Source organism: Mauremys mutica, chromosome 2 (genome assembly GCF_020497125.1).
Source record: "Mauremys mutica isolate MM-2020 ecotype Southern chromosome 2, ASM2049712v1, whole genome shotgun sequence".
Classification (NCBI taxonomy): domain Eukaryota; kingdom Metazoa; phylum Chordata; order Testudines; family Geoemydidae; genus Mauremys; species Mauremys mutica.
The window spans coordinates 163,295,570-163,314,578 of record NC_059073.1 but is presented as its reverse complement, the minus strand read 5'-3'; the positions used below and the strand labels follow the sequence as shown (position 1 = coordinate 163,314,578).

At 47.5% G+C, this 19,009-nt stretch overlaps 1 protein-coding gene across 3 annotated transcripts in view; it reads left to right on the top strand.

Moving 5' to 3' along the window:
- Positions 1-274: 274 nt before the first annotated feature.
- MARCHF6 (membrane associated ring-CH-type finger 6) overlaps positions 275-19,009 on the top strand; it is a 155,955-nt gene continuing 137,220 nt past the window's right edge. The window contains exons 1-3 of one of the 3 annotated variants that reach the window (XM_045005038.1): positions 275-363; positions 15,183-15,279; positions 16,279-16,352. In XM_045005038.1, the coding sequence (XP_044860973.1) occupies positions 345-363; positions 15,183-15,279; positions 16,279-16,352 (190 nt within the window). In that variant the 5' untranslated portion in view covers positions 275-344. Of the gene's footprint in view, positions 364-1,344; positions 1,418-15,179; positions 15,280-16,278; positions 16,353-19,009 lie in introns of those variants that run through there. The other 2 variants (XM_045005037.1, XM_045005036.1) reach the window with 2 other exon arrangements.

The following is a 19,009-nucleotide window of genomic DNA, read 5'->3' as shown; positions in this document are numbered from 1 at the left end:
GCCTGTGTGTTTGCACAAGCGTGTGCACAGGCGTAGGCGGGAGCGTTGCTGGACTCTACCCGGGACACGTATCTCTGTTGCAGACACTCCGGGAACCGCTGTTACTCCCGCTCACACAGCGAGACGTTCCCTAGGCTCCCGCCTCCCTCTCCCGGGTCAACAACGTCCCCGCAGCGCCAGGGGGCGCTGGAGGCGAGCGCGGCGCTCTAGGCCGCTACGCTGAGCCGGGCTGGCTCTATGGTGCTGCCTCTGCGAACCCCGCGCCCCCCCTCCCCCCGCGCCGCGGTCACACCATCCGCCCGCCCGCCCGCCCGCCGGCCGCGGCGCTGCGTCAGCCAGACAAGATGGAGACCGCCGAGGAAGGTAACGCGCTCGCTGGCCGCTATCACCCCTCCCCGGGTGCGGGGGGGTCCGGGGGTGTTTACGCTCGGGAGGGGCCGCCCCCAACCCCGCGCCTGGGGCTGCAGGTGCCTCGTGGCGGCTGCGGAGGGTGTCCGCGCCCTTGTGCGTGTGGGGGTCTGGGCCGTGTCGGTGGGGGGCGGTGCGCGCAGGGGGGGTGTCCGGGGGGGCGGTGCGCGCAGGGGGGTGTCGGTGTGTGCGCAGGGGGTGTCGGTGCGTGCAGCGGGTGTCGGTGGGGGGCGGTGCGCGCAGGGGGGGTGTCCGGGGGGGCGGTGCGCGCAGGGGGGTGTCGGTGTGTGCGCAGGGGGTGTCGGTGCGTGCAGGGGGTGTCGGTGGGGGGCGGTGCGCGCAGGGGGGGGCGGTGCGCGCAGGGGGGGGCGGTGGGGGGCGGTGCGCGCAGGGGGGTGACGGTGTGTGCGCAGGGGGTGGCGGTGCGCGCAGGGGGTGTCGGTGGGGGGCGGTGCGCGCAGGGGGGGGCGGTGGGCGCAGGGGGGGGCGGTGCGCGCAGGGGGTGTCGGTGGGGGGCGGTGCGCGCAGGGGGTGTCGGGGTGTGTGTGTGCGCAGGGGGGGCGGTGCGTGCAGGGCGGCGTCGGGGGGTGTGTGTCTCTTATGTAAACACTGCGGGGGTGCGGGTGAGTCCGGAGCCAGCGCTGGGGGGCTGCAGGCAGCGGGGCCCACCTACGCTGAGCCGCGCCGGGCTGGGTGCGGGGTGGCCGGCTGGGGACGCGGCTCGCCGTGCGGGGGATCCAGCGGCCGCCGGGTTTATTGTGATGCCCAGCCCCCGCTGTGCCCATGTCCGCCCGGTGCGGCGGGCGCTGCTGGCGGTCAAAGGGCGCTGGGCACGTCGGGGGAGAGCTCCGCCTGCAGCGCAGTAGAAGGGGCTGCGCCGGTGCACGGAGAGTTCCTTCGGCAGTGCAGCCTGCCGGGAGCAAAGTCACTCCGCCCTGCCCACCGTCAAACATGTATTATTTCACAGCTCCCTGTTCTCTGCCCCCAGCCTATCCTCTGATAGGGACAGGTACTTGGCGCCCCTTTACTTACCTCTTTCGGGAACAGTTAAATGTATTCTGTGTAATTCTTAAAAGTGAAAGATGGTTTAGAAGGTCTGTTTCTTTTAAATACAAATCTTGGGTAATGTCAACAATATAAATGGTTAGGGCTCTGCTGGGAGGTGGCAGATCCATGTCCAGATCTCTTTTCCTCAGCAGGCAGAGGGGAGACTGGAACTGGTGGTTTCCCATGTCCTCAGTGAGTAAGTACTCTAACCACTGGGCTAAAGGTTATAATGGAGGGGCCTCCTCTTTGGCTGTTTTGTGTGATGTAAGGCAGCCTCTGAGTGAGCATGCCTAGGGGATCAGGCCCTACAGGCATAAGAGCAGCCATATTGGATCAGACCAATGTCTCTAGCCCAGGGTCCTGTCTTCTGTCAGTGGCGAGTACCAGATGCTTCAGAGGGAATGAACAAAAAATGGTAATTTGTCCAGCGATCTCATCCCTCTGTCATCTAGGCCCTGCTTCTGGCAATCAGAGATTTAGGGACACACACACAGCATGGGGTTGCATCCCTGACCGTCATGGCTAATAGCCATTGATGGGCATATCCTCCATGAACTTATCTAATTCTTCTTTTGAACCCAGTTATACTTTTGGCCTCCTCAGCATCCCCAGCAAAGAGTTCCACAGGTTGATCGTGTGTTGTGTGAAGATGTACTTCCTCATGCTTGTTTTAGATCTGCTGCCTGTTCATTTCATTGGCTGACCCCTTAGTTCTTATGTTTTGTGAAGCAGTAAATAACCCTTCCCTGTTCACTTTCTTCACACCATTGATGATGATATATACCTCTATCATGTCTCCCCTTAGTCATCTCTCTTCTAAGTTGAATAGTCCTTTTTTAAAAAAAATTTCCTCCTGTGGAAGCTGTTCCATACCCCTAATAATTTTTGGTGCGCTTCTCTGTACCGTTTCCATTTCTAATATATCTTTTTTTGAGATGGGCCATCCAGAACTGCATGCAGTATTCAAGGTGTGGGTGTAAGCTGATTTAAGTGATACATTACATACCACAGTTAGTATAGTAGTTCTGTAATTTTATATTTGAGTTTCTTCAGAACTCTTGAGTGAATACTATCTGATCCTGATGACTTAATGAGTTTATCAGTTTGTTCTAAAACCTCCTCTGACTCCTTAATCTGGGACAGTTCCTCAGACTTGTTGTCTTAAAAGAATGGTTCAGGTGTGGGAATCTTGCTCACATCTTCTGCAGTGAAAACCAGTGCAAAAAAATTCATTTATTTTTTCCACAAGGGCTTTGTCTTCTGTGAGTGCTTGTTTAGCACCCTGATTGTCCAAAATTTTTTTGGTAGGCTTTCTGCCGCTGATGTACTTAAAAAGATTTTTGCTATTTACTTTTTAAACTATTATTCTCTCAAAAACTCAGTTAAATCGCTGCTGAGGGTTGAGTTTTGAGGTTGTGAAAAAGTGTAATAAAGACGACCTGTAAATTTTCAAAAAAGATAAAAATGCAGTTAAGGTATTGGCAGCCTTACAAAAATCAAGACAAGAGGCACTAGTTTTCATTTTTCTTCATGAAGGTTAGACCTACTTACTGCTCACTGGGGCATCGTTCCTTACTCCGAGTTTTATTCAGTGGTCTGTGTGATGCTGTCATTTTGCAGAAAAGTAATCATATATTTTATATTTCAGTTTTTTGAAAAAAAGTATTAGAAAAATGGGAAATAAAAGAAAATAGGTACAGTCTACAACTTTCTGCAATTATTTTATCAAACGGAAGTAGGTGACTGTCAGTGGATCTGCACTTCATGGTCCTGCTCTTCTTTGTTGTTGACTCGATGCATTCAGCACTTAATGCTAAAGTCAAACTCTTTAGAATCAGTTAAAAGCACACTTGCAAATATTAAATAACTGCTTAGGTCTTTTATGCTGTCTTCATAATGGCCATATCTATTTTTGGGCTTGTGATGAGGTGCGCTGCAAATTTATCTTAAGTTTCAGCTGATTGTTTAGAACAGGAATGTTATTTATTAGTATGGGATTCTTTCAGAGCAAAGAGAAAATGTTACTGCACTAGTTTTTTTAGTATTGAAATAAACTTAAATAGTTTCTAGATAAAAGAGAATACATTGAATTGAGTCAAGTCAGAGGCCAGATCTACACCAGGAAAATTACCCATTGCTGACACCAGTTGTCAGCAGTAGGTCCAACACTGGTTAAACTGCACAGCTTAATTGCATTTGGGGAACAGGACACACAATCAGCACCATTTGAGAAAACCCTGGCTAAGACTTGCTTGGAATAAATTTCATTTTATTCATTGTTTTCTGAAATGGTGTTGATCATGAAAAGCTGTGCTCTAAACTTGCAATGTGCTGCTGATACCTCTCATCAGCAATGGGTAATTTTTCTAATGTGGACTAGGCCAGACTGGCTAGTTCTTTAGTACACTGAGAATCATTAAGGCTGTTCCAGTAAGCCTCTGGAATGCAGTATGTAGGTAATGTCTAGTACATCTTGGAATGTTTGTATGTTACTCTGTAGCTTCATTTGCTCTCAAACTCTACAGTTGCTCTGAGGAACTATCCAAAACACTTAGAGATTTTGCCCTCTCTCTCAAAGCTAGGACTTTGGGGCTCAGACCCTGGCATCTATCTTTCATTTCCAAGGAGTTTCCCTTTACGAAGACTTCTGCCTCCTCCAGAAATAACTCACCAACAACTGCAGAGTCTGCTAGCATCATAGGGGTATGGAGACTAGCTAGGCTTCCTCTCACTGCCCTGCAAAGCCAGGAAGACTTCAGGTGAACATGGCTCAAGCAGCCTCCCCTTTTCCCAGGAGTACCCTGGTAGTGCCTTTACAGCCTCAGTAGTCCTTATTATGTCTTCATTTCTGGACTCTGAGCATCTTGGGGTTGGGAGACTGACTGAGGGTGGGGAGGGTGTGGAAAAGGGGGATGATTTAGGGGTCAGATAATGAGCAGACCTGAATGACAGTTTCGCAACCCCAGACCATAGTGGCATCAGAACATATGCTCCATAACTGAGCAAAGGATTTGCTGCTCAGGAGCACCTGACATGTTTATGGATTCACCTCTGCTAACTGGGTAGCAGCAGTGTGTGTCAGAAACATTGGTTGCCTTCGTGCTGCACCCAATGGTGGTGTGGGGCTTATATACAGAATAGGGCAGGGATCGGCAATCTTTGGCTTGCAGCCTGCCAGGGTAAGCACCCTGGCGAGACAGGCCGGTTTGTTTACCAGCCGTGTCCACGGGTTTGGCCGATTGCGGCTCCCACTCACCGCGGTTTGCTGTCCCAGGCCAATGGAGGCTGCGGGAAGTGGCGTGGGGTGAGGGATGTGCTGGCTGTGGCTTTCTACCACCCCCATTGGCCTGGATCGGCCGAACCTGCGGACGCGGCAGGTAAACAAACCAGCCCGGCCCGCCAGGGTACTTACCCTGGTGGGCCACAGGCCAAAGGTTGCTGATCCCTGGAATAGGGTCTGTTGTCTGAGGGGGACTCATGGGGATAGTTGTTTTAGAGAGGTGGAGAGTTATTAGTGCTAGCAATCGAGTATAGCCTCCTGAGGAGGATAAACAAAATAATAGGCAACAAGCCCAGTCCTGAGCGGGGGAGTGTGTAAATGTTAAAGGCGCTGAGGGAATACACTTAACAGGGAATTTTTGAAAAACTGAAATAGTTTAGATTACCAAGCTGAGCATGTTGTTAGCCTGTGAGAATGTATGATAGTACTGTTACCCTTGTCTTAACTGTTGCTACAGATGTTGTTTTATCTTAATTTAGGTCCCAATCCTAAAAACATTCATAGAAGTAGTAACATTTAGGGGATTCCTCACATATATAATGTTAATCACGTGTAAAATATTTACAGGCTTGAGGCCTTCAGTTGTAAGCTCCATGTGCACTTATATGTTGTAGTGCAGGGGTGGGTAAACTTTTTGGCCCGAGGGCCACATCAGGGAATAGAAGTTGTATGGTGGGCCATGAATGCTCACAAAATTGGGGTTGAGGTGCAGGATGAGGTGTGGACTCTGGGGTGGGGCTGGGGATGAGTTTGGGGTGTAGGAGGGTGCTCTAGGCTGGGACTGAGGGTTTTGGAGGGTGGGAGGGGGATCAGGGCTGGGGCAGGCATGTGGGAAGGGGTGCAGGATCTGGCTGGGGTTGTGGGCTCTGGGGTGGGGCTGGAGATGAGAGGTTTTGGGTGCAGGAGGGTGCTCCGGGCTGGGATCGAGGGGTTTAGAGAGCAAGAGGGGGATCAGAGCTGGGGCAGGGGATTCGGGTGTGGGGAGAGGATCTGTGGGTGCAGGCTCCAAGCAGCGCTTACTTCAAGCGGCTCCCTAAGCAGCGGCATGTCCTTTCTCCAGCTCCTATGCAGAGGCATGGCCAGGTGGCTCTGCACTCTGCCCCATCCGCAGGCACCACCCCTGCAGTTCCCATTGGAGCACATAGGAGCTGGAGTGGGGCCATGCTGTGGCTTCTGGGAGCCGTGTGGTGCGGCTTCCAACCCAGCGCCCTGGCCGGAGCGGGGCCATGCCGTGTGGTACGGCCTCCGACCCAGCGCCCGTAAGGCCCGTGAACCATAGTTTGCCCATCCCTGTTGTAGCGTGATAAGATGCAATTGTGTTTGAGGTTTAAGGGGACTATTGTAGTATATACAAAAGCATTAATTTTAAATTTAACATTTAAACTTTTATAGCACTTACAAGTGGCATTTTCTCACTCAACCATGGGGAATGGATGAGTGACTTTTTCAAGTCCTGGTTCACTCTTAGTTATCAGTTTTCCCACATGTTAACAGGATATTGGTATATGTTGAAATATAGTAGCTAATAACTCTTTAAAAGCTGGATTAAAACTGTAGTTAGCCTTCTCTGATTATACCTTCTCTAAGCACGTGTTGTTAAGGTCATGCTAATGAACTATATCGGGGTGGGCAAACTATGGCCTAGGGACTGCATCCGTCCCCCCGGATGTTTTAATCCGTCCCTGAAGCTCCCGCCAGGGAGCGGTGTCTGGGGGCTTGCCCCACTCTGGCACTCCAGCCGGGGAGCTGGATAGGGGGCTTTCCCCACTCTGCATGGTATGTGAGGCATGTCCCAGCTCTGGCTTCTATGTGTAGGGGCAGCCAGGGTGCTCTACATGCTACCCCTGCCCCAAGTGCCACTCCTGCAGCTCCCATTGGCCAGGAACCGTGTCCAATGGGAGCAGCAGGGGTGGCGCTTGTGGACAGGGCTGTGCGCAGACCCACCTGGCCAAGCCTCCGCATAGGAGCCGGAGTAGGAACATGCTGCTGCTTCTGGGGGCTGCTTGTGGTAAGCGCCGCCCAGAGCCTGCACCCATGACCCCCTCCTGTGCCCCTGCCCCAGCCCTGATCCCTCTCCTGCCCTCCGAACCCCTTCCTGAGCACCTTCCTGAACCCCAAACCCCTCATTCCCAGCTCCATTCCAGAGCCCTCACCCCCAGCCAGAGCCTTCCTGCCCCCTCCTCCTTGCCCCAGCCCGGAGACCCCTCCTGCACCCTGAACTCCTAATTTCTTGCCCCACCACAGAGCCCGCACCCCCCGCCCGAGCCCTCACCTCCTCCTGCACCTCAGCCCCCAATTTCATGAGCATTCATGGCCCATCATACAATTTCCATACCCAGATGTGTCCCTCGGTCCAAAAAGTTTCCCACCCCGGACTATATTATGTCACCATAAAACTGTCAAAACTCCATCACCACATGACCATATCCATATGTGTATCTTTTATAAAGGAACTTTGAAAGGCTAAAACTTACATGTATAACAAAATCCAGTTTGTGGTGGTGGAGGATACTCCTATTGCTTTGCAATTAAATTTTACTCTGTAGTTAATATCTAGGCGTCGTGATGCCGAAGAGAGATTTCTCTAATGGGGGAAATAGAAGACTGAGGTGTTATATGCAGAGAAAAATAGGCAATCTGGCTTTAACAACTTTTATCAAGATAAAGAGCTATATACAGCATAGATTTCCCTGCACATTGCATGTAAACAGAGGGGAAGATGAGAACTGTATACACAAGTAGAAAACTACACTTGTTAGGTAGCCAGAACTCATTTTGAATGTTGCAATGTATAGGCAATAATGTGTGTAATTAATTCCAGGAGGCTGCCCTCAGGAGACAGAGTAGATTGAAGCTGGCTGTTGCCTTTACAGTCTGAATTATATTAGGCCTAATGTATGTATTTGGATTTCTACAAATAATAAAAAACACCTATACAAAAGTTCTCAGCACCCCCTGACACCAGTTACACAAACTTATTTTGACAGCCAGAAGTAAAATTCCTTAAAAAAGCACAGAATTCCACTCTCCACCCACCCTCATAGATATAACACCATCCTTTACAGCAGCTTCCACAAATTCATGTGCCTTGCAGCATGTCCTTCAGAGAATGTATTATCTCCAGCCTCCTTTCTTTGAAATCAAGGGAGATACAGATCAGGCATCTTGACCGTTCAAAGCTGGTGAAGTATGCTGTGGTGGTGAGATATGGTCTCTCTAGGGGGAATATCTGAAGTCATGTAGAACTTTATAGGTCAAAACTAGCACCTTAAATTCCATCCAGAAGAAAACAGGCCACTGGTACAGATCATATGATACTCCAGGGAAGTAATACTAAAGCATATGTCTTCACTAGCAATGTTAAAGCACTGCTGGGGCAACGCTTTAACGTGGCTGTGTAGTCATGACACCAGTGCTTGGAGAGAGGTCTCCCAGCGCTGTAAAAAAATCACGTCTACGAGGGGAGTAGCTCCCAGCATGGGAGCGCGGCTCCCAGTGCTGGTGCACTGTCTACACTGCCACTTTACACCGCTGAAACTTGCAGTGCTCAGGGGGGTGTTTTTTCACACCCCTGAGCAAGAAAGTTGCAGTGTTGTAAAGTGGCAGTGTAGACAGGGCCTTAATAAGAAAGCTGGTGCAAAATGTGGCACCTTAAGTTTCTGAATTGATTTAAGTTGTATCCCCATGTAGCGTGCATTGCAGTAATCCAGTCTTTAGGTGACAAAGATACAGATTATTATTTTGTTTAAGGATTGCAGTAGCACTTACAAGCCCCAAACAAGTTGGACATAGTGTGTGAGAGTACAGAGAAGTGAAGTGACTTGGTCATGGTCACACAGTGTCAGAGCTGGGAATAAAACCCAGGTCTCCTGACTTTCAGCCAAATGTCCAATTCTTCAGACAGTGGTGCCTTCCTTCTGGGTTATTTTAGCAGGGTTGCATCTGAAAAAAGTCACATTGCCCAATTCAGATGCATTTGGTTAAAAGTACTTCTGGACTCTGCTTCTGTGTTTTCACTCAGCCACAGCTGAGGTTAAAACACAACAGCCAAGATGCATTCCCATGGAATAAAAGGCAGACAAATGTCCTTAATTGGCAGTGACATCCGCTTCACTGTATCATTTGGCTACTTCCCCTAATCTACCAACATTATTTCAATTTTATGTGGATTGAGCTTTAGTCACCTAGTTTTCATCCATGTCCCAATCTGATCCCAGTATTGGAATAGGCATTCGAACAGCACTGATTGGATTGGGTGATTAAAAAAAACTGGGTGTCATCAGTATATTAAAGTACTACCTCAGAACTAAGCTTCTTAGGCCTTGGCTACACTTGCAAGTTAGAGCGCATTAAATCAGCCCCAGGTGCCCTATCTCCTAAGGTGTCTACACTGGCAAAGCACTTAGAGCCCCTGGACTCTGCAGCTGGAGTGCTCCTGGTAATCCATGTCCATGAGAATCATAGAGCTTGCTGCACCCTGGCTTAAATGCCTGGGTGTCAGTGTGGATGACGTGTTGCATTACGGCGCTGTGATTGGCCTCCAGAAAAGTCCCATAATCCCTTGAAGTCAAGTGGCCACTCTTGTCATTGTTTTGAACTCGGCTGCAGGCATGCGGCCATCCCCTTTCAAAGCTCCATTTCTGACAGCGGGCATGCTTATCTGCTCCAGGACAAATCAAACCATTACTGTGGAATGCTACTGCCACCAAGGCAGGCGTGTGGGGGGGGAGAGGGGACTGATGTTGGGGGTTTTCCCCTGCTGCTGTCTGAACTTACAAGACATCATGCTGACACACACTCTGCCCCCCAAAACACAGTCTCTTCCCCCACATACACAACACACTCCCTGACACTCCACCCCCCCACCATTTGAAAAGCATGCTGCAGCCATTTGCACACTGGGAGAGCTACCACAATGCACTGCTCTCTGTGGCGTTGCAAGAGCTGCTAATGTGGCCATGCCACTGCGCTTGCAGCTGACAGTGTAAACATACGGCAGCACTTTCCCTGCTGCGATCTCCGAGGGCTGGTTTAACTCCCAGTGCTCTACATCTGCAAGTGTAGCCATGCCCTGAGGCTATGTCTACACAGCAATATAAGTCTTGGATTAGTGCAGCATTTCTCAAAGTGGGAGTCCCGACCCAAAAAGGGATTGCAAGGCTATTGTACAGGGGTCATGAGATCACAAAAAATATTGCTGGAGGGAATGGGAAGGGGGTACAGCAGCTGCCTCTCTCCAGCTACTCAGCTCTGAAGGCAGCACCGCTGCCAGCAGCAGTGCAGAAGAAAGGGTGGCAATATCATGAGTATGCTCCTATGAGTATGTATAGTAATTTGCTATCACTTTTTTTTTTGGCAGGAGGCATTGTTACGGCCTGAAATATTTTTAAAGAGGGTTCCAGCAAAAAAAAATTTGAGAACCCCTGGACTAGTGGGACTCAAGTCAGCTGACCCATGTCAAGGAACCCTGGGCTTAAGCGTCTACATTGCATTTTAACCCTATGTTAAGAATTTTTTGACTGTGCTCAAACCTAGAGCTCTGGCATCCACACTGCAGTGCACAGATCTGAGTCAAAGTAATCATATCCCAGAATATCTAGTTGCCCACTCCTCCCAGTGTTGACACTCTAGCTCAGGGGTTCTCAAATGGGGGGTCATGACCGCTTGGGGTCACAAGGTTATGTGGGGGGGGTCGTGAACTGTCAGCCACCATCCCAAGGTTATATGGGGGGGGCGGGAGGGATAGTTCAGTGGTTTGAGCATTGGCCTGTTAAACCCAGGGTTGTAAATTCAATCCTTGAGGGGGCCATTTAGGGATCTGGGGCAAAAATCTGTCTGGGGATTGGTCCTGCTTTGAGCAGGGGGTTGGACTAGATGACTTCCTGAGATCCCTTCCAACTCTGACATTCTATGAAAATCTGCTTTGCCTCCAGCATTTATAATGGTGTTAAATATAAAAAATGTGGTTTTAATTATAAGGGGAGTCGCACTCAGAGGTTTGGTGTGTGAAAGGGGTCACCTTATAATAATAATTAAATTATAATAATTGAAGATATACCAATCTCCCAGAACTGGAAGGGACCTTGAAAGGTCATCAAGTCCAGCCCCCTGCCTTCACTAGCAGGACTGATTTTTGTCACCAAAACAAAAGTTTGAGAACCACTGTTTTAGCCCTAGGAACGTGGTGCACTGTGGGAAAACTGTACTGTCTTCATTCCTGGATAGGCTTGGATACTATTCCCACCAAATGATATTGACATAAATGGTATTATGTGCTTGGGGGTGGAAGGCTCATTTTGTGGGGGGAGGGGGAACAGTGCTTGTGAGAGGAAGTGGTCTTGATTGCCGTGCAATGTGATGGAAAATAAATGTGTGGTTGGGGGAAGAGGGGGAGTGAATCGCTTTGTGAAATGGCTTGACTGTATCAGTCTCCACTGAAAACCGTGGAGACTCCCTAGTAGTGTGCTTGTGCAAGTTGCAGATCACTTGCTCTTCAGGAGGAATACCCTTAGTGGGATATACACTGCATCAGTGTATATCCCGCACACCATACAACATAAACACTAACCCAGGAACCTATCCTTGCAACAAAGCCCGATGCCAGCTCTGTCCACATATCCATTCAAGTGACACCATCATAGGACCTAATCACATCAGACACGCCATCAGGGGCTCGTACACCTGCACATTTACTAACGTGATATATGCCATCATGTGCCAGCAATGCCCTTCTGCCATGTACATTGGCCAAACCGGACAGTCTCTACGCAAAAGAATAAATGGACACAAATCTGACATCAGGAATCATAACATTCAAAAACCAGTGGGAGAACACTTCAACCTCTCTAACCACTCAGTGACAGACTTGAAGCTGGCAATTTTGCAACAAAAAAACTTCAAAAACAGACTCCAAAGAGAAACTGCTGAACTCGAATTAATATACAAACTAGATACAATTAACTGTGGCCTAAACAGAGACTGGGAATGGTTGGGTCATTACACTAATTGAATCTATTTCCCTATCTTAAGTTCTCCTCACACCTTCTATGGGCCATCTTAATTATCACTTCAAAAAGTTTTTTTTCCCTCCTGCTGATGATAGCTCATCTCAATTGATTAGACTATTCCTGTTGGTATGCATACTTCCACCTTTTCATGTTCTCTGTATGTATAAATATCTCCTGTCTGTGTGTTCTATTCTATGCATCCGAAGAAGTGAGCTGCAGCTCACGAAAGATCATGCTAAAATAAATTTGTTAGTCTTTAAGGTGCCACAAGTACTCCTGTTCTTCTTACTGCATCATTGTCACCACCCCATTTAAAGTTTTCTAACCCTGGCTCAGCTGAACACTGGGGCAGAAGCAGCCTCCAGTGTTCAACTGATGGTGCTTCTTACTCCCACTTTTCTAACAAGTCTCCAGAAGCAGCCAACATGGGTGACCCACTAGTCTGCTTAATAATGAAGGTTTTCATTTTTTGGCAATCCCCCATCAAGGGCCAGAGAAGTAGCTACTTCCTTCCATGCTTCATTCTGACCAGTGTGTGTGTCCCTGCCCAAGTGACCCAGCTTGGGGGATCATTGCACTCCTCCCAAAGATCCCACCCATTAAAACACACACACACCAGCCACGCTGCGCAGTGGTGAAGTGCATACCCAGGGCTTGGGTTCAGTGTGCTCCAGCACCCTCAGGCAAGCCCTTATCCCTGTCCCCACTGAAGGCTGCAGGGAGGTTTTGGGGCTGGCTCCCTCTCACCACCCTGACAGTGCGTGCACCCAGGTGCCCCTGCATATGCAGTCTCAGTGAAGACAGGGTGAGCCTGGAAGCAAGAGTCAGAGAGCAGAGCGGGGACCAAGCACTGCCCTGTGGATAGGATTGCCAACTTTGGTTTGATGTATTCCTGGACATATTCATCATATGACACAATCTTTAAAGATTCATCTTTAATTCCTGGAGACTCCTGAACAGTAGTGGAGGGTTGGCAACCCTATGCTGTGGAGCTCCCAGCTCAGCCTGGCCTGGGGAGGGATGACCCCCCCCCCCCAATATCCCGACAGCCAGGAGTCACCTCTGGCCTGGCAACTTTGCCACCTCTTCCAGGCAAGCGCTGCACAGCAGCAAGGAGGAGCAGAAGCTGGAGCCATCATTGCAGGAGGAGCAGGAATGGGGACCATGATTGGGCAGGCAGTAATGATGCTTTCTGCCAGCTGTGCTGGCTACCTGCAGTGTTATTACTCTGCCATCAATAACGGTGCAATATATCTGGAGGACACCTGGAACCCGAATCAAGCCAAGGCCACATGTACATAGGAAAGCAGTAGGACTCTGACCCTTGGCCCTAGCTTGGTTCGGGTTCAGACCTTCCAGGGTCCTGGGACCCTGGGTCTGAGCCCTAGGTTAGTACAATTGCAGGGTGGACGCAAGGGGTGTTTGCCTTGAGCCTAGGCTCAGACTTGGGCTTATACTGCACCCCTGAGCCTCTCTCAACCCCCTGCCCCTGCTCTGATCCCCCTCCTGCCCTCCAAACCCCTCGATCCCAGCCCGGAGCACCCTCCTGCACCCCAAACCCCTCATCCCCAGCCCCATTCCAGAGCCCACGCTTCCAGCCAAAGTCCGCAGCCCTCCTTCCAGCCCGGAGCCTCTTCCTAAAACCTTGAATTCTTAATTTATGGCCCCACCTTGGAGCCTGCACCCCCAACCAGAGCCCTCACCCCCCCCCCCGCACCCCAACCCCAATGTTATGAGTATTCATGGCCCGCCATACAATTTCTATTCCTAGATGTTGCCCTCCGGCCAAAAAGTTTGCCCACCCCTACTCTAGAACATCTCAGCGGTGCCCACAGGGAGGAGGAGCAATTGTTCTACACCATCTTTTGAGAACACTCAATAAGAAAGTTATACTTACCTACCTAAGAGCAACACAATCCATTCCTGCTGTCCATAGATGAGTCAGCCACACTTCATGTGTATAGTGATAATCCTCCTGGGTAGTAGTGATAGGTTAATAAAAAGGTCTTATCACTATGTCTTATGAGGTAATGAAACTAACTGAGGCAAATTCAGTGCTGACCACATCAATAATATTACTGATGCTGCATTCAAAATGTTTCTGGGCTTTCTGAATTTTAACTTTGCAATCCATGTAAATGATCCAGAGATCTGAATCAAATGTACCAATTTATTCTTCCTCCTCTTATCTCCTGAATTACTTAGTTTTTATGGCCAATCTCTGAAAACTGAACTTGGGATGGACTATCTTAGCCTCATACATGGAGGCTGGTGTTCAGTACATACTTTGAGGTCTGTGGATGAAAATAGCTATGTATTGTTTCTGACTTTTAGAGAAAGTAAAACATTAACCGTTTGAGTTCCAGCTGAGCACAAAAAGATATGAACATAAGATGTGGCACTTTCTTGACTCTTCAACACAAATGTTTAACACAAGGCATGGAGCTGATGTTTTCATACAGATGATTTTTGGCTAGGATAATGACTCTTAAATATTTTATTTACTTAAGTGTTCCATCTGTATTGGTTGTGTTTAGCTAATTGTCAAGAGCATCTAGAGTTGGTATAGGCTTTGTGTCTGCTCTTATAAATAGAAATAACATGTTTTTCACTTCAGAAAGTCTCCCACAGCTATTTTAATTCAGGAGAAAGCAGGTGATAGGGTTATGGAACAAGAGGCAGAATTTATTCTGCTCTTCTGTAGCTCCTGAAACCTATATTGCTTCTAATTAGGTAGAACTTGCAACCACTTGATCAAGTATACCTTTCAGCTTTTGTCACTTTAAAGCAGTGAGGTTTTTTTTTTTTAATTTGTTTTTTTAGTTCCTCTAAAGTGCTGAGAACAATAATTTACTAGGGTCAGGGCTAGTATACCAAATGACACATCCTTGGTTATACCTCAGACCTTCCTGTCTTCTGTTTATTTTGCATAAAACTTCTACAACTACTCTCAGCTTCCAATGCCAAGTTGAGAGGCAGCTGTCTGGGAGCATCAGCTTATGTCCTCAGATGACCCCTATGTGTTGCTGTTTTAGCAGTACAAATATCTTTACATCCAGTGAGCTCATGCATGCGTCCTCAGCAGTTGTGTGTTTGTATATACTTGTTAATTCCAGAACCTTTCATTCTGTTGTTTTTGTGTGGTAGAGATTTTTATCAATTTTTTACAGTGGCAGGGTGTTCAGGAAGCAGAAGCAGAATTCTGTTCTGCTTTGCTTGAGCTCATAGAATCTTTATTTCTCCAATTAAGTTCAAAATATGTCTTGTGTATTTTTCAGTTTATTTCATTTTAAATCAGTCTGGTTTTATTTTGCTCTGTGGTATGATCCTTGACCATAATGCTATATTTTCCATTATTTTTTATTCTTAATTTATTTTGATATTAAATGTGTGAGAAACTTTAAGCAAAATGATGATAAGTTTCTTGTTTTGGCCAGCAGACATATGTAGGGTGTGTCGGTCGGAAGGAACACCCGAGAAACCCCTCTATCATCCGTGCGTGTGTACTGGCAGTATTAAATTTATTCATCAAGAATGGTAAGTTTTAATTTTTTAAACAGAACACAAATGTTTTCTAAAAGGGATACTTGTTAGGTCTTCAAAAGAACTACTTTGTAAACAGAAATTTAGTTTGTGGAAAAATTATATTTAAATGTAAACTTTTGGATGGTTCTTACAGGTTAGCTTGCATTATCTGCTTTCTGTCTCTGTAGCGTAAAGAGCACGTGAAAACGAAAGTATGTGCACCTACATGTTGTAACAGTCATTCATACAACATGTAGGTGCACGAATACAGTAGTATTTGACTGGTAGTCTTTTATAAACTGTGCGCATCAGGAAGACAGCTGACTAAACTTACTAAATTATTAGTATATCTTTCTGCACCTTTATAGATATGAATTAGAGTGTAAAGGTCTAACGCCCAAGGGTAAATATTATATTTAAACTTTTAAAAATCCTATATTAATGCAATATTATGGTTGCACAGTTAATCATGAAAATGCCAAAGTTAAAGCTGCCCCCAAGTGTGACTGGATTATGATAGTGGTTAATTACAAAATCGCTTACTATTTCAACCTTAGATATACAGGTGTACTTTGTTCAAACAATCCCCAGAGAGGAGAGAGGGCGGGAGAAAAAAAATTACAGGTCCACATTAATAGAGGTGCATGTGCCCTGTGTGTGTTAGCCTTTTGGATAGTAGTGTCTATAAGATTTGAGTTAATGCACACCCAAAGAGGGCACATCATCAGTAGTACAAACAATTTCTTTGAAGAGTCACAGTTACCAGTGGTAGCCCGCTCTTCTTTTCCATTCTTGCATACCAATTCATTTTCATAGTGGTCCAAACTATCTGTATTGATTTAACAGGCTTAATATATTTGACAAATTAATAAATCCATGTATTGGCTTTCCAACTGTAATTTTTTTAGACTTGAACTTTTCACAAGTGGCAGGAAATCAATTGCTTGGATATCTTAAATTTTTAAGTGTAGACACATTTTAGCTCTATGTTCGTGTTTCTCTTTATTGCAGCTTAGTTCAGTGGCTGAAGCACAGCAGAAAAGAATACTGTGAATTATGTAAACACAGATTTGCTTTCACACCAAGTAAGTATATAACACCTTTTCTATCTTTTTCAACACCTTTGTTTCCTTATTTTCTTATTTGTGATATTTATAGTAGTGATTGGCTTTTTTTAAATTTCTAAGTGTATCTGTGTAGATAGTTTTGGCCTGTGTCTCTTATTCTTGTTTGACCTGCAGCTCTTTTGAGTAGATCACAATATAGGTTTTTCAAAAAATTTTCTTTGTAGCAGATAATACTGATTTTTTTCATCCACCTAGTTTCCAAGAAAGAATATTCATTATCTTTTGGTTGATGCCCTCAATTCCAGTTCATGGACTGTGAGCTGAGTTTAAATAACTTAATGCATACAGTTCATTTTCAGGTACAGTGTATTAAGCAGGAGTAAAGTTCTGAGGAATCTGGAAGTTTTAGACTGCTAAAATGAGGTGAACCAAACCTGTAATCTACAGTTGACAAACTTTTTTCAATTGCTTTTGAAGTATCTATCTGTAAGAACATTACTTTGCAGAATTGACTTAGTATCTTAGGGTATGTCTACACTACGGGATTATACCGATTTTACAGAAACCGTTTTTTAAAAACAGATTGTATAAAGTTGAGTGCACACGGCCACACTATGCACATTAATTCGGCAGTGTGCGTCCATGTACCGAGGCTGGTGTCGATTTCCGGAGCGTTGCACTGTGGGTAGCTATCCCATAGCTATCCCATAATTCCCGCGGTCTCCCCCGCCGTTGGAATTCTGGGTTGAGATCCCAGTGCCTGATGGGGCAAAAAACATTGTCGCGGGTGGTTCTGGGTACAGCCTCACCCCTCCCTCCGTGAAAGCAGCAGCAGCCAACCGTTTCGCGCCTTTTTTCCTGGGTGAACTGTGCAAACGCCATAGCACGCCAAGCATGGACCCTCCTCAGCTTAAGACAGGTGGATCACAAGGGACGTTTCACCAACATCCACATGGGATGGCCAGGAAGGGTTCATGACGCTCGTGTCTTCAGGAACACTACTCTGTTTAAACGGCTGCAGCAAGGGAATTACTTCCCAGACCAGAAGATAACAGTTGGGGATGTTGAAATGCTTGTAGTTATCCTGGGGGACCCCGCCTACCCCTTGATGCCATGGCTCATGAAGCCATACATAGGCAGCCTGGACAGTAGTCAGGAGTTGTTCAACTACAGGCTGAGCAAGTGCAGAATGGTGGTAGAATGCGCATTTGGCCGTTTAAAGGCGCGCTGGCGCACATTACTGACTCGATCAGACCTCAGCCAAACCAATGTCCCCTTTGTTATTGCTGCTTGCTGTGTGCTCCACAATCTCTGTGAGAGTATGGGGGAGACCTTTATGGCGGGGTGGGAGGCTGAGGCAAATCACCTGGCCGCTGATTACGCGCAGCCAGACACCAGGGTGATTAGAAGAGCACCCCAGGAAGCAGTGCGCATCAGAGAAGCTTTGAAAACGAGTTTCATCATTGGCCAGGGTACGGTGTGACTGCTGTGTTTGTTTCCCCTTGATGAACCCCCCCTCCTTGATTGACTCATTCCCTGTAAACAACCCACCCTCCCCCTTCGATTACAGCTTGCTTAAGGAAATAAAGTCACTATCGTTTAAAAATCATGTATTCTTTATTAATTGATTATAAAAAGAGGGAGAGAACTGACAAGGTAGCCCGGGTGTGGTTTGGGAGGAGGATAGGAGGGAAGGAAAAGGCCACTACAAATATTTCCAAGTAATGACAGCCTTTTGGTTGGGCTGTCCACGGGGGTGGAGTGGGCGGGTGCACGGAGCCTCCCCCCACGCGTTCTTACACGTCTGGGTGAGGAGGATGTGGAACATGGTGAGGGGGTGAGGGTGGTTATACAGGGGCTGCAGCGGCACTCTGTGATCCTGCTGCTGTTCCTGAAGCTCCACCAGACACCGGAGCATGTCAGTTTGATCATGCTGCAGCCCCAGAGTTGCATCCCGCCACCGCTGATCTTCCTGCCGCCACCTCTCATCTCAAGCGTCCCTCCTGTCCTCACGTTCACTGGCATCTTTCCTGTAATTTGATACCACGTCCTTCCACTCATTCAGATGAGCTCTTTCATTGCAGGTCACTTCCATGATTTCCGAGAACATTTTGTCTCGCGTCTTTTTTTTTCCGCCGCCTTATCTGAGATAGCCTTCAGGATGGAGTAGGGAGGCTTGAAAAATTTGCAGCTGCATGAGGGAGGGAAAAAAGGGAGAGAAGTATTTAAAAAGATACATTTTACAGAACAATGCTTATACTCTTTCACGGTGAACAACACTATTCACCTTACATAGCACATGTGATTTGACTACAAGGTTGCATTTTGCATCTTAATATTGAGTGCCTGCGGCTCTGGTGTTAGAGATCTCACAGACGCAGGTCCGGGCAGCAGAATTCGGCTTGCATGCAGCCATGGTAAGCCATTGTCTTCTGCAGCCTTCATATATCCAGCGCCCTCCTTTACCAAATAGCAAGCAAAGCCCGTTAAGTGCTGCTTCTTTCCTGCTAACATGCAGCAGCAGAAACCACCCCCCCAATCCAATTCTCTGGGATGATCGCTTTACCCCGCCTCCCACCGTGTGGCTGGTATCATGGAAGATCACTGCTACACACACACACACACACGCGCACACACGGCTGGTAGCAGGGAAGATCCCTGCTTGCCAAACGCGA